Source organism: Camarhynchus parvulus, chromosome 13 (assembly GCF_901933205.1).
Source record: "Camarhynchus parvulus chromosome 13, STF_HiC, whole genome shotgun sequence".
In the NCBI taxonomy this organism is placed as follows: domain Eukaryota; kingdom Metazoa; phylum Chordata; class Aves; order Passeriformes; family Thraupidae; genus Camarhynchus; species Camarhynchus parvulus.
Window position 1 is genome coordinate 13,115,189 of NC_044583.1, and position 26,222 is coordinate 13,141,410.

The following is a 26,222-nucleotide window of genomic DNA, read 5'->3' on the forward strand; positions in this document are numbered from 1 at the left end:
GAGGAGAGACACGAGCCGGGTAGCGCTGGGCGCATGCGCAGTGCGAGCATCGCGGCCGCGCGCAGTACCGTACCCGCCCCCCCCCCCCCGCCCCGCCCCGCCCCGCCGCGCGCACCGCCCGCTCCGCCATGTCTCGCTCTCTCTCGCGAGAGGCAAAGCGGCGCGAGACCCGGAAGCGCCGCCCGTCGCGGCGGGGGCCACTCGGAGCCATCGCGGCTGCGCGGGGCGAGAGCGGCGCGTCCCGGCCGCGGCTGCCGGGAGGTACCGGGGAGCGGGGCGGGCGGACAGGCACCGGCACCGGGACGGGCGCTGAGGGGGCAGGGCTGCCGCTGGGGTTCGGGGGACGGCGGCGCGGACAGCGGCCCTCCCGCTCCCCGGCCGCGGTGAGCCGCGTCCGGCCGCCCCCGGGTGTGAGGGGGCCCTGAGGTGCCCCCGGGCCGGGCCGGGCTGTGGCGGTGCGCTCCCGGTAACTGTGGCGCAGGGCCCGGCCCGGCTGAGCCGGAGCCTCCTGCTCCGAGGCGCCTGGGAGCGGTTCGCCGGTGTTATTGCGGGAAAGCGGCTCCGGCCGGGGGCTCAGCCGGGCTGGGACACTGCTGACCCTGCCGGTGGTGCCGGTGGAACACTCCCTGCAGCGTGGCCCCAGTTACCTCAGACAGAATCCCAGAGTGGGGTAGAAGGGACCGCAGTGGGTCACTGATCCAACCTCCCTGCCCAAGCAGGGTCAGCCCAGAGCGTGTGGCACAGGAGTGAGTCCAGACAGTTCTGGAATATCTCCATTGAGGCAGACTCCAAAACCTCTCTGGGCAACCTGTTCCCGTGCCCGGTCCCTGCACAGTTTTTGCTCATGTTCTTCATGTGCAGGGGAGACTTCCTGTGCTCGCTTTCTGCCCGTTGTGTCTTGTCGTGTGGCTTGGCATCACCAAGATGAGCCTGGCTCCATCTTCTTGGCACCCTCCTTTAGATATTCATACCCATTGAACCTCGTGCCAATGAGTGTTCTATCTACTGCATTCTGTTATTGTGTTTAAACAATTGTCTTCATCACAGAATCACAGAGGGGTTTGGATTGGAGAGGACCTTCAAGATCATCTCATTTCACCCCCCCCTTCCACTAGCCCAGGTTGCTCAGAGCTCCAGGCAGCCCTGAACACTTCCAGGGATGGGGAAATAGTTGAGGGTTACAGATGAGGATTCAGTGCCTGTACATCTTGTGCCCAAAGTGTCAAAGCTTATGCCAGGAAAAGGAAGATAGGAATAATGATTCTTTACATAAATAACCGGACTGTTGGTTGTGCATCTGCTCTTATATTGTGAACAGATGCTCTTGATTTCATTCAGCATGTTTACAGAAAGTGATAAAGCAAGAAAATTTGGTGTAAACTTTAAATGGGGTATTTGAAGGTGAAAATGGAAGTGACTGACTCCTACAGAGCATTTATTCACATGTCACTCTTCCTTCACTTAAAGCACTATTTATTTATCTCTTTAATGCAGCACACTGATAAGATTGCACAGCTTGTGATCCTGCACTGTCATTGGAGTTCAGCATCTGCTGCCTTTTTTCCTGGTCCCTGCAAGATGCCAGCAGCCCTTGCAGAGAACAGCCAGGTTATCTGTGAAGTATGGGCCAACAACCTGGAGGAGGAGATGAGGAAAATTCGGGAGATTGTCCTGAGTTACAGCTACATTGCCATGGTAAATGTTTTATACTTGACCTAATTGCCTTATTCAAGGGTTTTTTGGGGGTTGTGGACTAAGCTGATTCTTGAGTGAGAAGTTATTTCTCCCCACTCCCAGTCAAACTGAACTAGAAGAGGTGAAAAAGTAAAAAGCTATTTGGTAGCTTTCCAGAATTTAATACTAGCAGTGCTGAGTATGGAGTGATTGAAAGAAGGGGAGGAGGGAGACCAACTTAAAAACATGAATTTATTTAATATTTAGCTATTCATAGTGTATTTGTTTGTGCAACAGGAAAATGAAGCAAGTCACAATTGGGTTTAAATCCTTATTTTTCCACCAGTTTTTGAATGCTCCTTTGAATGCTTCTCTCCATTTAATTATAGAAGATGCCATAGGACTGGAAGTCAAAAGGCCTGCAAGTGACTGCTAGCTAGCTGAGCTGCCTCCTTTCTAATAAGGGCAGATGTTGATTCTTAGGGAAGAAAAATATTCTGGCTGCAGATAAGACAACATGTTCAGAAAGCTTTGTTTAACAAGAGCAGACTCTCCCCCAGGTGGGAGGAATCTCCTCCTGCTCTTACAAGTCTGAATCTGCTTGGCAGCACCCCAGTGTGTTAGATAAAGAACTGGTTTTAGCTCTGATACTGTAAGTTCTGCTGGCTTTGCGTAGGAACTCTGAACCTCAAGTTTTGAAGAGTCCTCATTAAAAGCGTGGCAAAAGACAGGTGCCTTTTCAGAGTGTGTGGAATTTTGGTGTCAAATTCAGCTCTGGAAGTGAATATGATTTTTTTTTGGTAGCGTTTGTCAATGGAAAATGAACTTTTTGCTTCTTTTCAGTCTCACTGAAAGTGTTCTTAGGGTTTGTTTGGGTGACTGTGCTGTAAGAGTAGACAGATAAACCTCTTGGGCAAGGGAGAGATTGTGTCAGGTGCACAGCACTGGGTTTGTTGTGAAAGGTTTTGTGTGTAGTCAGGAGAAGCTCAGTGACCCAGTCTGAGGGTAGAAGCAGTGTGGCAGTTTGGTGACAGCACACAGTCACAGGCTGAGTAAGAGGTTCTTCATCCAAAAGATGATTTTTCATCTAACAGACGGCTGCTGTTGCTGAGATGTGTTTGTCTGACAGTAGTTTTTGTTCATGTGGGCACTGACTGTTCCTCAGAAGCAGTGAAGGTTTTCACTGTCTGGGCTGTCCTAACAGAATGGTAATGATGACTCCTAGCAGAATCCAAGGTGAAGCTGAGTTTTCCCTTTGTGCCAGGACACGGAGTTCCCGGGCGTGGTGGTGAGGCCGATCGGTGAATTCCGCAGCTCCATCGATTACCAGTACCAGCTCCTGCGCTGCAACGTCGACCTGCTGAAAATCATCCAGCTGGGCCTGACTTTCACCAATGAGAAGGGGGAATATCCTTCTGGCATTAACACCTGGCAGTTCAACTTCAAATTCAACCTCACGTGAGTCTTTGGGCTGGGCATTAATTTCCTGTTCCTTCTGCTGGGGAGATGCTTTCCTTTGGCAAATATCAGTGTCCATGTGCTCATCACTGCTGGCTGCTTCTGAGCAATAAGGATTCAGATTCTATTACTGACTATGTGGGAACCTATTTTGGAGTGTCAGGAGTGTATCTGGAGGTCAAAGTCTAAATTCTAAAATTTAGAATTCTAAAATTCTATCTTTATTACCCTTTCTCTTCATAATTTTGTGTGCCTTTTTATTCTGGACCAATGTTTGAAACTTCATATATATATATCTCTATGTAAAGCTCCATCTCTTTCTGCTAAAAATAAATGGATGTGCTGGTCTCATCAAAAAGAAAAAGACTTCTTTACAAATCCATGCTTAAGTATAAGCTGGGATCTAAAAGCATGTTGGTGTAATCATCACATCTGTTCAGAATGAATCTTGTTAAATGGAGTGTGGCAGTTCTTGTCTCCTCCATACTGTAATATCCTGGGTTGCAGCTGAAACAAGTTTCATTATATCTTCCCCTGTAATTATAAAGATAAACTCAGCATAATTACCACTAGAGCTGTCTGGAAATAAAGAAAGGGTTTATCTGGCAAAACCACATATGTAGAGGAAATCAATCTACTTTTATGAAACTGTCGTTGAAAAGCATTACAAAAATTTGTAGCTCCTATGTGCAGATCATCCAGTTCTTGACCCCAAAAGTTGCACTATTTACTCCACAAATTTATGAGCCTGTTACAAGTATTGAAATCAGAGTGAAGTGGTTTTTGCTGTGTGATCACTTCATTTAAATGAGTTATCATATTGATAGAACTTGGCTCTGTGTGTTTCCTCCCCCTCAAATGACACAAACCAGTAAAGAGGTCAGGTTCCTGCTCAGCTCTCCACCAAGCACATCATTCTTGTCCTGCTTCCTGAGTCAAGGATGATGCAATTCTGTTTACTCCAGAGATGGAAGTGGAGGTGCTGATAAGGTGGTACATACTGTAGAGTGAAAAGGAAAAATGTAGGCAGGAATGATGGTCAGTGCTTTAGAGCTGCACATCTTCCTGTTTGGGGGAACTCCCCTTTTCTCTGGGCCTCATCTGTGGTGCTTCCCTTCACCTTGCAGAAGGGACATTGTTCAAAACAGTCAGTTATGGAGCTGGAATCTTTGGAATTTGCACTAGCAATGGAAGTGTTAACTAGTTATGATCACAAAACAGCTTGTTATGGCTCTAGGAGGCTGCAGTAGGGATATTGAAACTGAGCCAGTTTGAATTTTCTAGAGGGACAAACTGGAACCCAGAAGTATCCTACTGCTTAGTCCAATTCTTGACATAGTGTGGGGAGAATTTTTCTAAAATGAGCTTGTCTTGGCAGCACCCTGAGTGCAAACTTGCTTTTTTTCTTTTTCCTTCAGGGAAGACATGTACTCTCAGGATTCCATAGACCTCCTTGCCAGCTCTGGGCTGCAGTTCCAGAAGCATGAAGAAGAAGGGATTGACACCCTGCACTTTGCTGAGTTGCTGATGACGTCGGGGGTCGTCCTCAGTGACAGTGTGAAATGGCTGTCCTTCCACAGGTGGGCCCAGGATGACCCTGTTAAATCTCTTCTTAATTCTCTGCATTTTCCATGGATATTGACACATTTTAAGGAGAAAAATTATCAGTCCTGCAGTTCTTAAAATAAGCTTCAGAATATGAAGGCCAAGTTTAAGAAGTAAGGACACTTCATGGTCTGACTTCCTAACTGCTTGTAAATCATTTTGCTGTTGTAGTCTCTCTCTCTTGAAGAAGTTGAAATGTGATTTCTGCACTTAGTAAATGCATTGTAAAGGATTTTGTTTCTTCCTCCTTACAATGTTGGTGGTGCTCTGAACTTCCACCTGTGTGGTTAAGATATCTTTCTTGTAACATTTCAACCGGCTTGATCAGGAAGCCTCTGGTCCAACATGGTATCACAAATGAAAGGACTTGCAACTTCCTTCTATTTCAACAGATATCTTGCAGGGTTTCCTTCTTTTCTGTATTGCCCTTACCTACAGAAATATACAGAGTTGGGAAGAAATGTGTATTCTTCCCAATGGCTTAGCTGCTCCACAAAAGGCTAGTGAAGGCACTTGGGGGCGCATCCCAAAGTCCTGCATTGACATAAAAAATCAGGATGAGTTCTGGCAGAAATCTAGAGTTTTATGAATGTCAGAAAATGTTAAGGTTTGAAAGGCACAGCAAGTAAAATTCTGTTGAAAAGGGAGGTACAGTACCTTGGGGTTTAGGTACTGCCTGTTTACCTGGTTTCTCTATGGTTTTGTTTTCAGTGGTTATGACTTTGGCTACATGGTGAAGTTGTTGACAGACTCCAGGTTACCAGAAGAGGAACATGAATTTTTCCACATCTTAAACCTTTTCTTCCCATCTATCTATGATGTGAAGTACTTAATGAAGAGCTGCAAAAACCTCAAGGTACTTTAATCTCCCCAGCAAGCAGGTGATGAGTATCAACACTGTGCATGTACAGGAATACAGGTGGCAGAACTGCTGCATATGTTGTCTTAAAATGGGAATACGAATAAAAGTAGTGACAGAGAAGCACCTGAGACACAGTTTGTGTCTAATGGATACTGCCCTCCCCAGTTTCAGATTTACCAATGTGTTTATTATAAAGGGGACATTGCCACAGCCTTCTGGTTTGTTTATCAGAGGCTCATTATAATTCAGCATATTTATGTTTCCCATGCAAGGGTATTTCTTTTACATGAAATACTCCATGGCTTAACTGGTAAGAGGTTTGAAAGTAATTTATCTACTGAATCACAGCCTTGAGTAAAGGGAGGGAAAGGCCCAGCTTGTGTAACCTATGAATGTACCCACGGTTATCTCAAGTATTTGCAACAGGCAAAGAAGGCCCCTAAATTTGAGAAGAGTTATTTGTGCACTTTTGAACACCATTTCCCACTGTGTTTCACTCCCAGCTGGAGGGTGGGTACTGCTGGGATCTGCATTGGTTCATCGTACCCTGCTTGCCCTCGTGTTTTGGAGAAATGTGGCAATTTTGGCAAGAGATGAATCTCCCAAAATAAAATCTGTTCTCTTTGCAGGGTGGCCTTCAGGAAGTGGCAGACCAGCTGGATTTGCAGCGAATTGGTCGACAACACCAGGCAGGATCAGACTCTCTCCTCACAGGAATGGCATTTTTCAGAATGAAAGAGGTACTTCAGTGTTCTTCCTTCTCCACTTTCTGTCCATAAACGTCAACATGTATAACCTGTTGTTTGTTTTGGTTTGGGATTTTTGAGCCTTGTGGCCATCACACTTCAAGCTATCAGGAATAGGAATTGCTGATTTTGGCACAGACTTGTTCTGTTTACTCCCCTTGCATTGCTTATTTTAATTTGTACACTCCATCTTGGAGGTGGCTGATTTCAAATGAGCTGTTAATTAACACTGGATATTTTCTGATGTAGAGGCACAATTAAACAATACCTGTTTCTCTTTTTTTTTAAATCTGCAGTTATTTTTTGAGGATACAATTGATGATGCAAAGTATTGCGGACGACTGTATGGCCTTGGCACAGGAGTGGCTCAGAAACAAAATGAAGATGTGGACTCAGCCCAAGAGAAAATGAGCATTTTGGCCATTATCAACAACATGCAGCCGTGATGAGCGGTGCCCCTCAGCAGAACATGTTTACCATTTTGGCAGCTGCTGTCCTCAACCATTTTCCCTACACAGTGTCTCAAACAAAAAGCATCTCCAGTACACAGGCTGCACCCAAGCCTTGCAGTTTTGCTGAAGAGCTGCATTTTCCTTTGAAACCCAGAAGAGTTGACTGATTTCCTAATGCCAGCATTTGTGGTTTGCTATATTTTTAATACCAAGGGCAAAGGACAGAATCTACTGTGTATACCTCTGTTTTTTTCCTCTTTTTACTGTACAGAATCTGCAAGGAAGATTTACCTGTAGAGTATTGGGTAGAGCTGAGGGTTGGGAAATGCAGTGAAAATGGACACAGACACGCACGCAAATTTGCAATTTGTGTTTTATAAAGCTTATTTTAAAACTTCTGCATGTTGTGAGAGTGACAGCTTCACCTCATGTGTTGCTTATTTTATCTGTCTGTGGAAATTGCTCCCTTTGATCACTGCAGAGGTTTGGGAACAGATGACATTAAAAATGATCCTTGCAGCTAAAAATATTCAGAGATTTGCTTTAACAACAGAGGGAATGGAGATTAATGGAGCTGATTTGATCAGCACTCCTTAGTTTCTAATTCTCTGTGTTACTGATTTGACCCATGCTAAGCCTCAGCTTTGTTCTTACGGGTATTAAGGAACTGTTCTGGAAATACATTCAGAGGCCCAAAAGTTCACCTTTGACAGGGGATTGGACCAATGCTATGACTTCTGTTTTCTTCAACTTAAACCTACACATTTTATTCATCTCATGCAACACAACTAGGTCAGCATGGACAAATATTATTCCTCTTCTCCCCCCTGCTTCTCCAGCCCCTAATTTTACAATATGCTTAACAGGTAAAACAGTGTTTCTGATTTTTTTCCTGAGTTTCTGGGTCTTTTTCATTATAAACACCTGAAAAGTAGTTAAGAGGATGAAGAACTTGGGATTCTGACTTTGAAAAACATTCTATAGTATTTTTTTAACAGCTCTGTAATGACATTTCTTAAAAGAACAAACCCTTCTGGACATGTCAAACTTAAAAAATTTTTAAGACTTTGTCTGGCATTTTGAACACGCTTAATCCAATATTAAAGAGTTGAGGTTTAGAGCTGGTATTTGAAATGTTTGTAAAGACTAGTTTTTATTTTTTGTAAAATAAATTTTTTTAAACCAGGCTTTGGTTTGGATTTTCCATCAAGCACTAGAATTTCCACAACTGAGGCTTTGGAATCTGAGTTTGGGAGATACATGCCTGAAGATGCTGAAGTTTGTTTCCTTTACTATTTAGTGAAATGTCTTTTGAGCTTATTGTACAGTAGCTGAGGAAAGCTGAGCTGTAAGAGCTCTGGCAGAGCTGTGTTCTCTCCCTGCTGCTCTCTCAGCACAGCTCACGCTGGAGCAGTATTCCTGCACTGCAGAGTGGCCACTTGAAGGGACAAACGTGCGTGTGAAGTTTTCTGCTCATCTAAACTCCAGTGGCTCCTGCTCTAAGTGCAGGAAGGCAGTTTGGTGAAGCACTGGCTCCCCCGCCTGGTTTTCAGGTGCTTTGTACAGAATTTAGCAAATTCAAATTGGTGGCAACAGTGCCTCTGTAGATGTGTTTAATCAGTGATGTTGTTCAGTCTAACCCCTGGCTTTCACCTGCTGCTCTTGAAGTTGTTGTGAGGCTTTACTCAGCTTGAAGCAGGAAATCTGTCAGAATTTAAGTATGCATTTTGGCTGGAAGAATCTGGAACAACTTTTGATCTAAAAATCCCTTACTCCTCCTTTTAATTCTTAAACAATAATCTTTACTGTACTTGAAACTTTCTAAATTCAGGATGAACGCTTTCCCCCTTCAACTTTTGCTGCATTTAAAACCTTGCTTCTAAAAATGACTAAGACAGATGCTATGCTCACTAAGGCTTATGCACACTTGTGCTCTTCATAGAAGTTACCTTTTCTAACACGACAGACAAAGCCTTTAAGTAGCTGTAAGACTGGTCAAAATACTGCATGTTCAAGACTGCAAAATCCAAGACTAGTTTTGGCACTTTCTAGAATAGCACCATTCTAGAGAACTTATTTCTATTCATCAAATTAAATACCAATTCATGGTTGTAGAAGACTTTATTTAAAGGAGAGAAAATAAACTCAAAAAGCTTTCAAGAACAATACTGGCCTAAGGGTCAGTTTGCTCACAGAAACCATTGATTTTCCTGAGGGCAGCTACTCTTCCTCCTCTGCTGAAAGACTACACAGCTGCTCAAAACTTTCTCTTGCATGTAAATAGCAAGAGCTTTCAAAAGCATAGTGTCCAACAAATAAAAAAAAAACTATACGAAAATCAGTTACAACAGTTCACTACTGCTTTTCAGTTTTCTAACAGTCTCCTTAAATAAGTATCAGTGGATGAGCACAAGTGGATGTGTATAAACCTGACATTTGGTATCAGTAACAGCCACAGCCATCAAAAGAAGCCTTCACTTGAAGAAAGAGCAGCCTTAGTGTTCAGTAGCTGGAGGCAGCTCAAGGGAGACACTTTGGTCTCAACTGTCATGTCAAGAATCTCCTGCCAGCCTTTTTGTAAACACCAGCACCACCGTGTTTCCTCAGGAGAGCCAGAGCCTCTTCCTGCAGCTCAGGAGGACACTGGGATCCCAGGTGAAGGAGCACCAGGCAGCACTCCAGCACGTCAGGGAATGGGAAGACCTGCAAAAAAAGGACCACGAGGTGATGTCTACAATTTATATTACAGTTGTTCAGCATAATCAGGCAGCTCTCTAAAGACACTGCTTTGTAGCATTCTCAGAACAGCCAGATGCATTTTCTGTTCACATTTACCCAGGTTTATCACTCTTGCCCAATCACCATGGTTACATGTTGTTGAATGTTATGTGTACTTTCTACAGTTCCTAATCTATTAAAGCCATTTTATAGTTTAAATTTTTGATTTCATTGTTTATAATTTTTTTCATATATAAGTAGCAAGGGATTACTCTTAAAATGCATGGGATGATCCATACAGGCCAGTAGCTTTAGCTTTGCTTTCCAATTGCATGGGGAAAATAATAATTGAAAGAAAAACACCACCCCTACTGCCATGTGTCAGTTCTCTCTCAAAACTGCCACAAGATCACAAGGAATGTCACTGTTCCTTTCCTTTCTGTATGAAAGGGGTTCTGTGATAAGGCTGCCCTTACAGAATGACTTTTTTCAAAACTGCAATGGCTCTTCTGAAAACTTACCTTTAAATTGTCTGGGAATTCAGCTAATTTCTGCTTTGCTTTCAGAAGCTGCTTTGTGAGCTCAGGGAGTGTAACTGGTTGCTTTGCTTCTTCTTTGCTGTCAAGAGAAGAGCAGGTGTCATGAGTAACTCTTTTGTTAGGTGACTGTGCAGCCTCCCTCCTGGACAAGGAGCACAGGAGAGAACAGGCTGAGTGTTTTATGCTCTAGCTCGTTCTGCCAAAGTCCCAAACCAATATTCAACAAAGAAAACTATTAGATCATGCTCAGCCTTTTCATTATCCTCCCCCCTTTCTCAAGCTGTCCTGTTTATTCACTGTAACAACACCTCATGCATCACAAAACTGTTCAGTTGCACTGAGCTTATGCATGTGGTGGTTCAGCCCAGGGGAAATGCAAGATTTCTGAGCTGTATATTCAAGTGTTCCTGGGTGATGGGCTGGAGATTAGAGGCAGTTTAGGCAAAACAAGAAATTTCCTGCACAAACACACAAAAAAGCAGCACTTTTCAACATTCATTCCTGTGCTGAGTCTTACCAATTCATCTGGTTGCTGTCAGAGCATGGTTTGTCTGATTCAGTCTCTGAACTCTGGTCCAGGTTGCTTCCCTGGCTGTCTCCATTTGTGTTTTCCTGGACATTGTTCCTCTGCTGCTGATGCTGGCGGATCATCTCTGCTAAAGTCTCCTGGACCTCAGCTATGTCCCTCTGGGTGTTCTGCAAGGCAGCCATCTCTTCTGAAAGGAGCACTTGGCAACCCTTCGGTGTTGACTGTCTGTCTGCCACATCAACTGAATCAGTTCTTGAGTCACTCTGTGTCTCACACTTGGAAACTTCAGTTGTACTGCAGAGGTTTTCATCCATCTCAGCTGTAGTCTGAACCGTTTCCTCAGGGGCTGGGTCACCTGAAACACAGCTCTTCTCAAGAGCTGTCTGCACACTGGGACCCAACACAGCCTTCTGCAGGCCAAGGGAGACTTTGGGTGAGTTCCACCACAGGTTATAGAGCTGTCTGTAAGCCACAAAGCCCTCCAGACTCCTGCAGGCATCCATGCTCTGAGAGTTTGTGCTGTCCAGTTTGTCTCTCAGGTCATCACAGCCTAATAATGAGAAAAGGATAACAAATAGTTCATGGAACTTTCCAAAGACAATGAGCAGATCTGGTAAATGAACCAGAAAACCCTGGAAATCCAAATCAGGGATCTACTCAGATGCTGGCAGAGCAGTGCACAAACTATGAAAGTAAAAACATTTTTGGCATCTTTGTGAACAAATTACTCTGTTCTAGATAAAATGCTTTTATCAGCTACAGCAAACTTCCTTGGTCTCAAGCTGCAAAACACAAGAGTCACATAATCACAAGCCACAACATAAATGCACTGCATAACCTAAAAGAATAGAGGATAAGTTGAAGTATGTGTTGCTATGAAATGAACACGGCATTCTAGTATCTCCCTCACAGAAGAGAATTCACTCAGTTTCCTACATCACTCCCACCAGGTGACACAGCTGAGCTTCCTTCCCCAGTCAGGAATTTTCACCGCTCAGTGGCCTTTGCACTAACCAAATTCCACAAGTTTCCACAGACATGTCTATGTCTTGCTGCTTCCAAACATGATTTTGGAACATTAATGGACACAGCTGTGCTGGCAGGAAAGAGCCCTGTCAGTGCCAGAAGAGACACAAGGAGAGACTCACCCTCAGGAAGGATGATACTGCAAATCTCCTGCATCAGAGTGAAATTCCCAGCATCAAAACTGCGGGTCACAGCCCCAAGAATACTTTTCACTGCCTCATCCCACATACCCAAGTGACAGCTCAGGGCTGCAAGGGCCAGGTCATGGGAGATATGGAAAAGCACCTAAAGGAAGCACCAGAGAACACAGTTAAAAATGTTACTTCAAAGTGTGAGCTTATGACAACTGTGGAAGAGCCCAGAAGCACATGACTTGACCAAAAGCAATTTTAGTGACAATGCAATTGATACAGTCTCCTTCATGCAGAAGACAGCATTTCTACATCACCTGGAGCTGTAAAATCAGCCACTGTGCTTGCCTGTGTCTTCAAACAGATGAGAAGGGGGAGCAGTGACTCACTGTGGTCACAGAGAAGAGCTGCAGGAGCACCAGTCTATGGACAGACCTTGCAAACTAATTTCACAACAAGCAGCCCTTCCTCCCCTAACAGAATCACTGCTGAGACTACTCAGCTCTGTCAATCACTCCCATCCAGCACACCTCAGTGACCTCAGTGCTGATCCCAACACCCTGTGTCAGTTCTTACCCTGCACAGAAACAAACTGGTGGCTACACAAAGCTGTCCCAGCAGCTGATCATCTCTCTCCCAGACTAAAACCCCATCCTACAGCAGAATGCAGACATCAGCTCCCTGGGAATAACTGCTGGAACACCACAGAGTGGCTGGGTTTACTGCCCATCCCCAAGTAAGGATTTGTGCCTGCACAGATCAAAATCCATTTACCTGCTTTGGGTGTGTGTTGCTGGTTGAAGGAGGATGCTCAATCCTGCCAAGCTGCTCCTGTGCACAGGTGGCTTTTTCAGTGGTGTCCATGCCCAGCACATTCTGCCACACTTGTGTCACCATGTCCAAAAATGGGGCCTCTCTGTTCAGCTCCCAGCTGTGGTAACAGGGGGGCACGGGGCTCTTTCGCTCACAGGGATTCCTCTCACTGAGGCAGCTGCAGAGCAGCTCGTTCAGGCAGAAAACCAGTCTCTGTCCCTTTAACAAGGAGGGAAAAAAAAAAAGCACTGAGCTGTTGCAACCATAAAAACAATCCCTTGCTGACCACAGCAGGTAGAGTGACTTCAGAACATCATGCCTGGGAGCAGCTCCTTGGTGATAGAGCCTAAGGGAAGTCAGAGGGAAACCTCAGAGCAAGCCAAGGTAGCCACCTGCTTCTCAGTCCACAAAAACATTTCAAATCTAAGCCTCCAGCAGCTGGACTTCCAGTTGGCTCATTTGTTCCTTTAAAATAAATAGCAAATACTTAATTTCTTCCTTTTCATGATCAGTATTACATTTAAAAGATTCTTAGAGAAAGAAGATTTCTTAAAAGAATCCCACTTTTCTCTATAACCTCCCATATAACAACAAGCACAGAGTCTACACACCCCCCCACCATGACCATTCCATAGGGTCATTCCAATATACTCCTAGAAAAATATTTTGAGGCAAAACCAGCCCAAAGGACCACCTGTGGATTATTAAAAAATGGGAACTGGTGCCAAGTTATGTCAATCTGTAGAGAGACAACACTGAAGAAGGTGGAAAGGAAAGGACCAGACTCACAAATAAAGTTTTCATGCTGCTGAAGGACTTCCTGAGCTCCCACCCAATTCCTGGATAACAGCAGGTCTTGGGCACATCTCAAAGACAAAGTTGCTGACAACTCCTCCTCCCCAGATATCAGAGCAAGCTCAGCAGCAGTTTTAAGAGATGCCACATCCCCCTTTTTTGACAACACTTTAACTGCATCATAGGGTGAGGAAGCTCCCAAATAACTGAAAAAGACAAAAGCAAAACAAGTTGATTGGTACTAAAATAGTTTTTAAGTTGTACTGCAACACAGTAGCACAAATACACAAATGAAGATGACCCTGGATTTTCCATGGGTTCTCAGAGCTCTCATCACTTTTTCTTACCAAAGTTTACTACAGACAATATAGTGAAGAATCTGATGCAAAGCCACACAGCCTCAAAGTCAGGACTGAAATCTCTGGTGGTCTGCATGCCACACATGGCTTGGATGAGCAATAAAACTAAACACAAAGGTTATATGCAGCTGTTTGTCCCTACTGCATTTCTCTGGGTTTCATTCAAATCCTTTCACAAGTGAGATACCCATAAAAATGCCAGAACTGAAATCAGCATCAAGCAGAGGACACTACTCCAGCCAAAATATTTCAAGGGGTATTAGTAATTTTGGTAGTCACAAAGTTAAAACACTCCAGCTGGAGCAGGATAACCCAATGACCAGGATATTAGCTAAGGCTTTTGTAGACAACCCAATCTTAGCCTTGCTAAACTAGTTTCCAAAAACTTCCAGTGGAAACAGATGGCTTTACTGCAATATGGCATTTAGACTTTCTGCTCTAAACTGCTCTCTGGAGCTCCTCTTCCCACCTACATTAATGGAAATTTTGTGAGATCAGGCTCAGAAAGCACCTCAGACAACCATGACCAGAGTTAACAGATTTCAACTGATACAAAACCAAGAACGTTCTTTGTTTGGGGCATGGAACCAATTCTGGCTTCTCCCAGTAGCACTCACCATTTGGCAGCCATGGAATAATGCCCATCTTTCTCCAGCAGAGCTGCCCAGCTGGTGTAGAGCTCCTTCAGAACTGGATCTTCTGGTCTCAGCCTGGCCTTGGCCATTACAATTGCTTCTCTAATGCACACAAGGGAAACCAGACAGTGAAAAGAGTGAACCAAAGAGTGAACCAAAATGCTCACTCTACTCCACAAAAAAACCAAGATAAAGTGCTAAACATAAATATACAGCAACCTGTAAAAATTGTTTACTTTCAGGAGCTCAATAGCCTCATAGACTTTATGGATGGACAGGAGATGGGAGGCAGCCTTCACATATTGCTCCTGAAAACACAGCTGCTTGGCAAAGGCTTCCACTGTCCAAACCCAGGCCTGGTATCCAACTGCAAAAGAGAAGGCAACACCATTGGAGGCAGTTCTATGACTGGAAGAATTCCTGGGTGATACCATCACTGGTTTCTTCAATATGTACCTCTCTGCCCCAGGTCAGTTTTTTATTTCTTAACCACCCTAACACAAGTCAATGAAGCAATGAACATTCACTGCCAGTAAAGTAACTTAAAAACACATTTAAACCAGCAGCAAGCTGTAAGGACTGCTAACCATATCACAAAGGACTAATTCTGAGTTTCTGTCCAGAACCACCAGAACGAGGGGACCCTTGGCAGCCAATCCCAGCAGTTCATGTGGTGCTAGAGCAAACCTACCCATGGGTGCCATGGCTACCAGCTGGTCTGTGAGCTGCCCCCTCTCAGCAGCTGCCTGGAGGACACCCTTCATGTCTCCTTTCCACAGCATGAGCTGCTGGAAGAGCTCTGCGTGCCCATTCTCCAAGTGGTGCTTTCCTGTTGGAAGCAAAGACACTTCCCATCAGCATGAGTGCAACAGCATCATTTGTCACAGTAAAATAGCTTGGCAAAAGGGAAATCATTCAAGCTCAAGATAAGGCAGGTTTGCATCTGAAAGATGTAAAAATTATCTGGGAAAAAAATGTATATTCTTCTAACACAGAGCTTCATTCTTAATCCTAGGCTGTAATCCACAGTAAAGAAAACTCAAGCATTTTCCCCCATTTGTTTTCTACTTGAATATACCAGTTACAGGGGACATATTCTTTATGCCACTTACCTTCCATATCAATCATCTTGTGCAGAGAATCCCTGTCTGTGAACAGCCCCAGGTGGATGCAATCCTTGAGGTCAGAGGACATATCTTCATTATCTAAACCAGATAAAAAGAATGAATATTTAGGATTTAACACAAAGCTGGGAACAGCAGTGTGCCAAGTCACTGTACCACTCAAGTACTGGCAAATAATTCTGTCTTCTACTTTCTTTCCTGTACAGCAGATTTAACAATTTGCTGGTCAACACTCAGATCTAAGTTTGATATGACACCAAGTCACACTTTTTAATAAAAGTGAGGATTTAAAAAAATGTGCTGTGGTTGAAATCAAGTCCCTGAACACTTGATTTTGAGAGCACCTACCCTTTAAGTATTTTGAATTTTATACAGATACCTTTAGTTTTCAGGCATGCAGCCAGCCTCAAGCAGTCCTGATGCAATTCTTCTTTTGATCTGTGATCCATTAATGTGCTGAAGGGCAGAATAGAACGAGGTTTCCTCTTCTTCAGAGAGGCATCAGGAGCTGAAAAATCAGACAATTTTAGTCACTGTTGCTGCAGTTACAGCAGAACCCCTCAAATTATTTCAAAAGCACCCTTTTCTTTCTCTGGCATTAATTTGGTGTCACATTAGGAAGGGAAGCTGCAGTCAAACGAGTCTAGAATGGGGAACTCTGCCTTGGTACAGGACTGTTAAAAATCCCTGAAACATACTAACTTGGTTTCTCTTTAGGTGGATCCTTTTTCACAGGAGCAGCTTTCTGGGTCACAGAAGGCTTTGGCAAGCTGAATGAAGAATAATCACATGCAGATGAAGATGTATCCCTGGACACTGGGATTTAAAAAAAGGAAAAGCAATGAACGGAAATGCACACAGAATAATTCACATAGTCACATTCTGTTACATTAATTTTGAAATAGACAGAAACCAAGCTTTGCTTTGCCACAGAATTTAACAGCTTTTTAGGGAAAGCAAATATCAAGAAAACAGAGAATTGTCAGAAGACTAAATGAGATGTCAAGAGACACCAATGAAGATCCATCAGTATTATAAGATTTATGAATGCTGATCAAAAATGACATTGTTTCAAGCCAAACACAGTAACTCTGTCCATGAGGGCAGAATCTTGTTATCTAAAGACAGTTAAGTCCCAGACCAGTCTAGAAAATTATAAAAGGCATTCTAGAGCCTGTTTCCTTCAAGTGGACAATTTCAATAAAACGAAACAATGAGAAAATCTGCATGAAAATTAAACTTGGTGATGCTCTGAGGGCTGAACAGTCTGGGAAACACTGAACTAAGATGATTTGATTATTACCAGTCACAGAGACTTTATCAGCCAACTCTGCCTCCTGAGCTTCTTTTTCTCCTTCATGGTCTGACACTCCATTTTCCTCCAGCAGCATTTCCTTCATGCTCTCATCTCCATTCATGGCATCATTTGCATCCTGCTTGCCTGGACTCTTGCCTACAGGCTTTTTCTTCTTCTTGGCTTTGACTTTTGGCTGTATACTTCTTTTCTTCTCTAATTCTATACTCTTTTTGCCTAGGTGCAAAAGGTGAAAAATTTAAAAGTGCAAAATTTAGTGTAATAACTGCCCAAATCTCAGGATCAACATTTAGTTTCCAAATAAGATCACTCAATTTTAACCCAGACACAGTTTATTCCTGAAGAGGAAGAGGCAGATTTGGAATTCAACATGACAACTCCCCAATTCTCAGCTCCAGCATCACCTTCAGGGAAGATCTTCTGTCTGAATACACTCACCCTGAGGAGGCCGTGTGTGCTCCTGCTTGGAGATGTGCCATTTGTGAACAGAGAAATCATCTGCTCCTGTATAAACACAGTCTGGCTCCACTGGTGACCACTGCACACTCAGCAGGCGGCCCTGGTGCCCTCGGTAGTTGCAGAGTGGCTCCTCCTTCATCACATCCCACACCTGGGCAACAAGAAAGAAATGCAATTGCTCAAAGTCACTTCTGCACCTAATACTCTGATTTTCTCATGATTTGCACAGGTAGGACCTTGTCTTTTGGGATTTTGCAGGGGTATTTCAAACACCAACATGCACATAGAGAAAATGCAGAGTTTCCTTTGTTTGCATTGATACAGCTGCACAATATTTTTCTTTTCTAAGGATCCAAAAATGCTAACATGAAAACCTTAATGACAGGACTTAGAAATCAATTCACAAATCACAACATAATCTGCATATCAGAACAAGCAGATGGTTAGCAAAGGTAAACTTGCAGTACTTCAATAGTTTATCTCACAAAAACAAGTTTTGCTCTTGCTGTGGAATGGATGATTTGAAATACAATTCTGAGGTGCTTTGGACAATACCTCTGCAGTGCCATCATAGCAAGCAGACACCAATCTTCCCTCGTGGTGGGGACTCCAAGAAAGACTTGTGATTTTAGCTGTGTGCCCAGCCAGAGTTCGAAAAGGCTCCGTTATTGTCAAAGGATTTTCTGAAGAGTTCTCTGAAAGAAAAAAGAAAAATTATTAAGGACAGACAGAACGACAAAACAGAAATAAACAAAAAAAAAGATGCCAAGATTTGGAATATAATCTGCAAATTGTTACCTACAACACTCTTCAGATTATGTACATAAATGGTGGCATTGATGGAGCCTGAAGCTATCAAATAACTCAGCTCTGGCTGGGTCCCGTGCTCGTGGTGCCAACGAATGGCATTGATCAGTTTGTGATGCTGCTGGATAGTGCAGAGCAACTTCAGGTTTGGTGCCTGAAATATTTCAATTGAGCTGAAATGTAAGAAGAACAGTGTAAGAATTTCAGTAGTTGGTGAAAATGGGAACTTTTTTGTTATCTTGCACGAGCAGAATTGCAGTATGTGAATTAGAGTAACTGAGTTTGTGCTTTCTGGAGTCAACTCAAACCCTGGTTCCACTGATCAGGTAAAGTGCATTTCTACCATGAGTGGATCCTTGAAACAGAATTTAATGTGATAACGAGGATCCTCCATGCCAAGAGCAGCTACAAAAAATAACAACAGGGAATTCTATATTATCATTATTCAAATACATCAGCAGTGAAAGAACAGAGACAAACCAGGGCAACAAAAAGTATTTTTGCTTCACCACAGTGACTGAAGTCAAGATCAGCAGACACCACCTGAACCCACAAGTGGGACATACCCATCCTCATTGCCAAGAGCCAGCAGTTTGCCATCTGGTTTCCAGCTGACCTCTGTGCGTGCAGGCAGCTTGTGCTGCAGAAAGAAGACACAATTATTGCCAAAACCTCTTAAATCTCTCTCACGTACATCCAACAGAGCAAGGCTGGCAAGTGGACAGAGCTGCAATTAGTCTGCAAAATGAAAAATCATAACAGTATCCATTGCTTTTGTAGCAGTGGCATAAATCTGAGCAATTAAGACTGAAATTACTGATGCAAGAATCAATGATTGGTTTTTGCTGTTGTTTAGTTCTGAGAAATATTTTGAAGTTTTGTCTGGATTCCAGTAGGACATTGATGTTTCTTGATGTTTCATATCCTTACACTCCTTGGAAAGCACCAGACATTGCAAGCAAATTCTTTCACACTTCAAAAGAAACCAAAGTTTATTTTTAATTATCCCTGAATTCAGAAAAAAGCTACTTACAATTTACAACTAGATTCCTAAATATGATCATTTCAATGCCTCTGACATTACTCTCTTAACCCCTAGAGAGTCTTAACTCAAGGAAGAAGCCAAAACCCAGCTGATACAAATCAATACCCCTGGACTGACTCCAGCGGGCTTGAAAGAACTGAAGATCAAGCCCACTTCACTTATTTTATACTTTCAACTAAGAAATGACTGATCACACTTGGGAAGATGCTCAGTGATCACCAGCCACTCTGCACTGCCTGCAGTATAAATGAAAACAGCCTCCTGCTAAATCATTATTGTTTTTAATGAAAAATTTGTTTTGCCACCCACAGTTTTAAAACCAAACTCTACCCCCCATTTACCTTTCCCAAGTAAATCACAGAGCAGAAAATTAAGCAACTGATGGCAGAAAAAGATGTGCTATGTTGACACCAGGAGAAAAAAATACCAACCACCCTCTTCAGACACAAACATATAAACTCTTTAAATAGTTTGAGTCAGTGTCACTGAAGTTCATCTGTGGAGACTGAGGGGTTCAAGCTTTTTGCTACAGATACATCAAAAAGGCAAAATCAGAAACTTACAACTACAAGGCCATGGAAACTCTGTTGTGATTACTATGAATCCATAAAACCCCTCAAATTCATACTCACTTTGATTGAATTGGTGTCTCTGATGACTTTGTTGATGTCATTTGCTTCTCCATTAAGCTTCCAGGGATTGTGTTGAAAAACAATTCCTTCTCCAGCACAACTATATAAAGTTACAGAGAGCTGATCACTTTCTTCTCCTATCCAACAGAGAAAAAGAGCTAATTACACCCTGTTCTTCATCACTCTTCACAGAACTAATCTCTCCCACTATAGATCAAAGAATTATTTCAAAAAGGAACATACATCCTTCAATTGCCTGTGGTCCAGCAGCAGGAAATTCTCACAGTACAACCCTCTAAAAGGAGCTCTCATTTGTACCAACAGATCCCTCATAGCACAAAAACAATAAAATTCCCTTTAAATTTTGGTCCCCAAAAGAAAAAATCCAAGTTGTGTAAGAAGGGCTAAAGTTCAAATGGCAGAAACTCTGGAATCTGTATTTGGTTTGATGCAATTGCTGCAGGAAGCCTGTGAAGTTCCTGGCCTGGAACAGCCTGAAGCAAGCCCAGAGGTGTGGGGCACTACTCAAACCCATCTGCTGAAGGTACCAGAATTCACAAACTGTAAGAGTTTGTAGCCTTGCAAAACTGTTAAAAGTTCCTCAAACAGAACACCTTCTCAGCTGCTCCAAAGGATTGCCACCAAGCAAATGGGGCTCCTCTCCTAAGAAGGGAGGGAATAGCAGCTTCCTGGCATCTGGGTGCTCTGCATGGACATCCTGCTTTGTCACAAGGTGCTGGAAGACTCACCAGAAATCAGAGGAGGAGTGGGAGGACCCCAGGCTAATGTGTACACTGTCTTCTTGTGGTAAGTGCTGGAGATCTGAGGTGGTTTGTTCTTAGCACTGGGCAGGGAGATAAAGAAGAAGGGGCAGTCAGATTTCAGCAAATGGAAATTAAAAGAAGATAAAGCAACATACTTGAGACACCAGGTGTTCTAAAAGCCATGGCTCAACCAAGCTTTCTTTAACATCTCCTGCAGGACACTACTAAAATTGTAACATAATTGTCCTGGTGACCTTCCCCTCCCTGCTGCACCTCCTTCCCTGAAAATGCCCTTCAGGGTAAAAGTCTTCCTGTAATTGATGTACTCCCACAGGTGATCACTGGTCATGCCATTTTAAATTTACCTTAAAGCAAGTTCACCTTAGAAGCTCACGGACATGATGCAAATGAAAAATGTAGAGAAAATCCACCTGTTTGACTAATTTGAATTTAATCTCACTCATCTAACAGCAAAGGTATCCCTCAGGAAAGACCACACCAGCAGGATCTGACACTAATGAATTTGAAATACTTTTTTACCTGCTGGACAAGGTGTCAAATATGCCAACTTTTCCATCATCTGTTCCAAAAGCCAAGGAGCCTTCCTTAGTTGGATGCCAGGATAACTGCAAGAAAAATATAAAGAGACACAAAATGACCTAAGTTACAAGCACTTTATTGCTAAATAATAAACAAAAGGAAAATGCTGAAGCTGATGAGCAAGGACCTTATATCCACCCTTCCAACCACAGCCACTTGATTTGACCACTCTGCTCTGAGTATCAAAGGCCTCCCCCCTTGCAGTTATGATGGGATAAGATGCAATAAGATGCAAGGGACTAAAATCATTAAAATTCTATTTGATAGCTACATTACAAAACAGAAATAGCTGCCAGCTATTTTACCAGGCAGTAGCTTTTGACCAACCAGTGGTTAAACCCCAGCTGAAGACACCTATGTTGGTTGTATTGGCTTTTTGTATCTGTCAAACTTCCTAGCAGAGCAAGGGCAACCATGGGTGAAGCAAGGAAGGAGGATAAAAGTGAAAAAGTAACATAACAGGCAGCTGGACTTCAGCTTATTTCCACTAGATGTAAATGCAAGCTTCTAGGATTGTAAATAGGTCTAAAAACTTCTTGTCAGATTCTAAAATGTATTGACCACAGAAAGAATTGAGTATGAAATGAACAACATGGCTTTATCTCATTTTAGTTGGGACAAACCTTCAGAGTGAAAAACATACTTGAAAAAAATGGAGTGAAAAGGATAAGGGGGGGAAAAAAAGGAGTCCAACACTTACTGCTGTAACCTTGGACTTTATGCTTTGCCAGAAGGTTTTAACATCATAGATGTTGTTGATGGACAGAGTATTCCAGACTCGGATCATGCTGTCCCCGACCCCGATGGCGAGGCAGCCTGTGTCCACGGGGGAGAAGGCAAGGCTGTAGACAAACCCCCCAAGGGAGGGCATGGTCCAGCTGCAATCCAGAGTGGACAGATCCCAGCATTTCACCTGAAGAATATTTGAGGGATAAGGAATGGTTAAATACAGAGTGATTGACGGGACAAGGAAAAACAAAGCAGAAGTGAAATGAAGAAACAAAGGGTGAAATGCAAGGCTTGGCAGGATGTGATCTGCACCCATGGATTCCACGTCACAGACAGGGCTGCAGTAGCTGCAAGACTGGAATGGACATAATGAATTTATTTTACTAAGTTTCTCTCCTAATTTCAAAACAGGAGACACTCTGCTGCCAGTAGAAGACCAAAGATTAAAAAAAACCCATAAAAATAGATGCATTACTTTCTACAATTAAATTATTTTAAGAAAAAAAACAGGCTTTTAAAAAGTGAAATATAGAGGAAAAGAAGTGGAAAACCTTTCATTAAATGCTTACTATTCAAGTCGAGAATGTCATAAGCATTCACTCCACCATGGTAAGAGACTGAGTTTATAAACTAACATAAACAAACACAACCTGTGCTCAGAACAAATCGTAGAAAATGATGTTATAAAATGAACCCATTTCAAGAGAAAAACCGTGGCCCTAGAAGGGTTAGTCTCACTCAGGCAAACTGCAGTGTAGAGGCATTCCTATGCTAATTTTTAAATGGTTCTTACATCTCTGTCCATTGAAATGGAAAAAAGGAGCTCTCTGTCTTGGTGCTTCACAGAGCTGAGATTGAACACAATTCGGGAATGGTTTTGTCCTTCTGAGGATCCCAGAAGAGTCCATTTGCGTTTGCCAGGCTGGGTCAAATTCCAAAGAAGCAGTTCTCCTCTGCAAAATTGAAATTTATTTAAATTTTTCACTTCAGAACAACCCAGGCCCTATACAGACTATATGACAAATATACCGCAAGTCTACAGGAGTAATAGATTCTGCAGACATCTGTAAAAAGCCACACACCCAAACTCCACCTGAAAACTGCTATTTTGTCCCAATAGATGGGCAAAACCACAATTAGTGCTATTAGCAGTCAATACTCAGATTATTGGCCAAATTATGGGACAAACAGTAACTTTCTCAAAGTCTGAACTCTAACTCTTGGCCCGTTTTCTCCTATAACACTGCAAAGGAGGGAAGAAGGGGGGAGTGTTTTCTACTCAGCAGTTCTTCAGCAGGAACAAGTGACTCTGCAGCTGTTGCTGGGTGTCCCACTCACCCAAAGGCACTGGACAGGATGTCTGAGGGGTGGCCAGCAGGCCAGTGCACCGTCAGCCAGATGCGCTCCTTGACCGCCGGGTCCACGGCCCCTCCTCTCCTCTTGGTGGGTGGCAGCTTCAGAGTCATCACACCTGCAGGACCAGGAGCCATCACTGCACCTCACACATGCAAATTCTCAGTGTCTTAGGGTGGAAATGCAAGAATTGTGCACTCATGTATCAATTGTGCATCAAATGCACTCGTGTGGCTGAGTGTGTATCCTATCACCATCTGTTAGAGGTGGAGCAGTTATCCTCTGTTAATTGGGCAGTTTTCTTTATCTCTTCCACAACCAATCCTTCCTCTGGGAAATATCTTCTGTTAATGGGCCAGTGAGTGTCACTGCATGGCTGATAAAATTCCATCATCCCATTGGGAGATCCTCCACCCAGGGGGAGGAGCCAAGCATTCCTACCTGGATACAATCCGAGGTTTGGAAAACTACAGCAGCCTTTTCCACTGCATTCCCAGAGGAAGACCAGGCCCATCTCCACCACCACTGGACCACATTCAGAGTAAAACTCCACCCTCATACAGGATCCATGCTCCACCAGAACCACAGGTGGCACTGCAGGAGGGCTGAGCCACCATTTAATAGGACTGCCACCAACACCCTGACCCACAGGGTGTCAGGTCATGTTCTGACTCTATCAGTGTTGTTTTGTATCACTGCATTTTTATTTTTTTCCTAATAAAGAACTGTTATTCCTACTCCCATATCTTTGCCCGAGAGCCCCCTTAATTTCAAAATTATAATAATTCAGAGGGAGGGGCTTTGCATTTTCCATTTCAAGGGAAGTTCCTGCCTTCCTCAGAGGACACCTGTCTTTTCAAACCTAGACAAACAGACAGAGGAGTCCTGTGAATCTGCAGCTTTAATTACATTCCCCATGCTTTCAGCACACAAAGGCAAATTGCAGTTCAGGAGTTATTCCACACCTTGTTATTGTTTATCTCTTACTTACTCCTGCCTCTGGTACAGCTCCATATTCGAATGGTTTGATCCTTGCTTCCAGAGGCCAGGTAACAACCTTTCCTTGTGGCTGTGTCCTGTGTCACCTCCCCATTTGGAACCTTGCCCTCTTCTGAAGGAGCTGCTGAACACCATGGAAGTCATGTTACTGCGCTTTAAAAATCAAAGCTTCATAAAAAATGAGCTGAAAATTATACTGATTTGTACCAGAACAGATTTTGTTGAACTTATCACTTGCTTAGCTAATTACTAAGCTTCTGTAAAAAATTCAGTCCTCTAGAAGGACATTTACCTGAACTACAAATTACTCCACAAGTTGTTAATCATGTTCACCTACCCTGGAGCTCATCCTGCCAAGCAGGTAACCTCTCCTCCCCAGGCACAGGGCACCAGGCCAGACCATGGATTTCATCCTCGTGGCCTCTCAGCCGGTGCACGACTTCTCTCTTCCTGCTGATATCAATTATCACCACCATGCCATCCTTGTAGCTGAAAGCAGAGATTTAAATTAATGGAGGGATTCTTGGATGCTTGTGGAATAATATCCAAGGTGATTTACAAGCTCCTTCCAGGGTCATCATTACCCTATTCCAGAGAAGCCAGGCTGGACCATTATACTTTTACAGATTTCTTTCCCTTTGCAAGTTTATCAAATCTAAATGTTATTTCTAATTTGTTTTACTCCAAAATTCCAAATGTTATTTCTAATTTGTTTTACTCTAAATGTTATTTCTAATTTGTTTTACTCCAAAACTAAAAGAACAACCACCAAGACCTCTTAAAATTTACATTTCAACCATGTAGCAAAACCTCACCGTTAAATTCTTGCAGAAGAAGAGTGGAAAACAAAACACAAGGAAAACAAAACATTAAATAATGAGCATTTACCCAATGGCCACCAGGTTTTCATGATGAGGAGAACAGGTGAGGCAGAAAACTGTCCTGGGCTCTGGGAAGAACTGCTGGCTGTCATTTCTGTTGTGCCAGTAACAAACAATGACACCTTTCTCATCACCGGTCACAATTAGATCTTTCACAAGAGGGGACCAGTGCAGTGCTGAGATGGCATTCTGAAGAAAGAGCATTTGAAAGGTTTAGAGCTGTTTTACTGCCACCTAAACACACAGAGTAACAGCAGGAAATCATCTGAGAGCAGTGCCCAGCAGCACTTCGGTTTGTCCCTGGGTGCCTCTGTTCATTCAGGTTTTAGAGGATGGATGGAGCTGCTGATGGGCACTCCCGAGCCGCAGTAACTCTTTAAATACACATTTACTCTGTCCTGTGGCCACAGCAATTTGCTGAGATCATTTTAGGCGAGCTGGGTGAAGCAGCAGCTCATTACGGGGATGAACAGCGCCGCGGGCTGCGCACAAAGAGCGCCCGGGAGCGCAAACAGGATTAACCACAGCGAGTTTGAAATTCACTTTTGGGCTGAGCAGCCTCGCCTGCTTTGAGCCCTGAAACACCCGCGAGGCCCTGCCCGTGTCCCCACCTGGTGCAGGCTGTACTCCAGCACCGGCGACAGGGTCCCGCTGTCCCAGATTCTGACGCTTCCATCGTCCGAGCTGCTGGCGCAGAGCCCGCCGTGCCCGGGGCAGTGGCAGAAGGCGAACCCGGAGATCCTGTCCGTGTGTCCGATCAGCTCCCCTGTCGCGACAGTGAGCGACCGTCACGGCCACCCGGAGCCCACCGAGCCCTCCGACGGCCGCCCGGAGCCCCCCGAGCCCCCCGCATCCCCCGGGCCCTCCCTGGGCTCCCGGTGCGGGGAGGCCCCGCAGCCCCTGCACGGTGCGGGGTCAGGGAAGGCTGTGCCGGTCCCGCCCCGCAGCCCCTGCACAGGGAAGGCTGTGCCGGTACCGTAAAACGTGGGCGCGGCGGCGGCGACATCCAGCAGGCAGATGCGGTGCCTCGCCGCGAAGCCGAAGAGGCGGCCGTCGCTGCTGACATCGCTGCAGCGGCTGCTGTACCAGTTGGGGGAGGCGGGCAGCGCCCGCACCCCCATCCCTGCCCCTGTTCCCGTTCCCGTCCCCACCGCCGCCATCGCCCCCGGTCC

The 26,222-nt window shown here is 44.0% G+C and overlaps 2 protein-coding genes across 2 annotated transcripts; one reads left to right on the top strand and one right to left on the bottom strand.

Moving 5' to 3' along the window:
* The first annotated feature begins 179 nt into the window (after positions 1-179).
* Positions 180-9,728, top strand: CNOT8 (CCR4-NOT transcription complex subunit 8). Its single transcript, XM_030957379.1, has 7 exons — positions 180-261; positions 1,495-1,695; positions 2,939-3,132; positions 4,551-4,712; positions 5,449-5,593; positions 6,229-6,339; positions 6,642-9,728. Exons 2-7 carry the CDS (start codon positions 1,579-1,581, stop codon positions 6,789-6,791), a joined length of 879 nt encoding a protein of 292 aa, XP_030813239.1. The 5' UTR covers positions 180-261; positions 1,495-1,578; the 3' UTR covers positions 6,792-9,728.
* Positions 8,900-26,202, bottom strand: GEMIN5 (gem nuclear organelle associated protein 5). Its single transcript, XM_030957378.1, is given in 29 exon segments — positions 8,900-9,500; positions 10,037-10,133; positions 10,572-11,133; positions 11,732-11,894; positions 12,515-12,772; positions 13,343-13,357; positions 13,359-13,554; positions 14,325-14,444; positions 14,562-14,709; positions 15,034-15,171; positions 15,455-15,547; positions 15,846-15,974; positions 16,169-16,282; positions 16,770-16,997; positions 17,220-17,391; positions 17,796-17,935; positions 18,039-18,220; positions 18,614-18,687; positions 19,725-19,861; positions 20,474-20,568; positions 21,029-21,114; positions 21,789-22,001; positions 22,611-22,770; positions 23,156-23,288; positions 24,162-24,290; positions 24,507-24,658; positions 25,058-25,239; positions 25,662-25,816; positions 26,027-26,202. Coding segments are annotated over 29 exon segments (4,572 nt in total). The 5' UTR covers positions 26,172-26,202; the 3' UTR covers positions 8,900-9,344.
* Between the last annotated feature and the right edge of the window lie 20 nt (positions 26,203-26,222).

What these genes read in the sequence shown, in the direction of transcription:
- CNOT8 (XM_030957379.1), top strand. Translation starts at nt 1,579, where the DNA reads ATGCCAGCAGCCCTTGCAGAGAACAGCCAGGTTATCTGTGAAGTATGG. An exon ending in AACTTCAAATTCAACCTCAC is followed by an intron (nt 3,133 to 4,550) that starts GTGAGTCTTTGG and finishes TTTTTCCTTCAG; the next exon opens with GGAAGACATGTACTCTCAGG. An exon ending in CATTTTTCAGAATGAAAGAG is followed by an intron (nt 6,340 to 6,641) that starts GTACTTCAGTGT and finishes TTAAATCTGCAG; the next exon opens with TTATTTTTTGAGGATACAAT.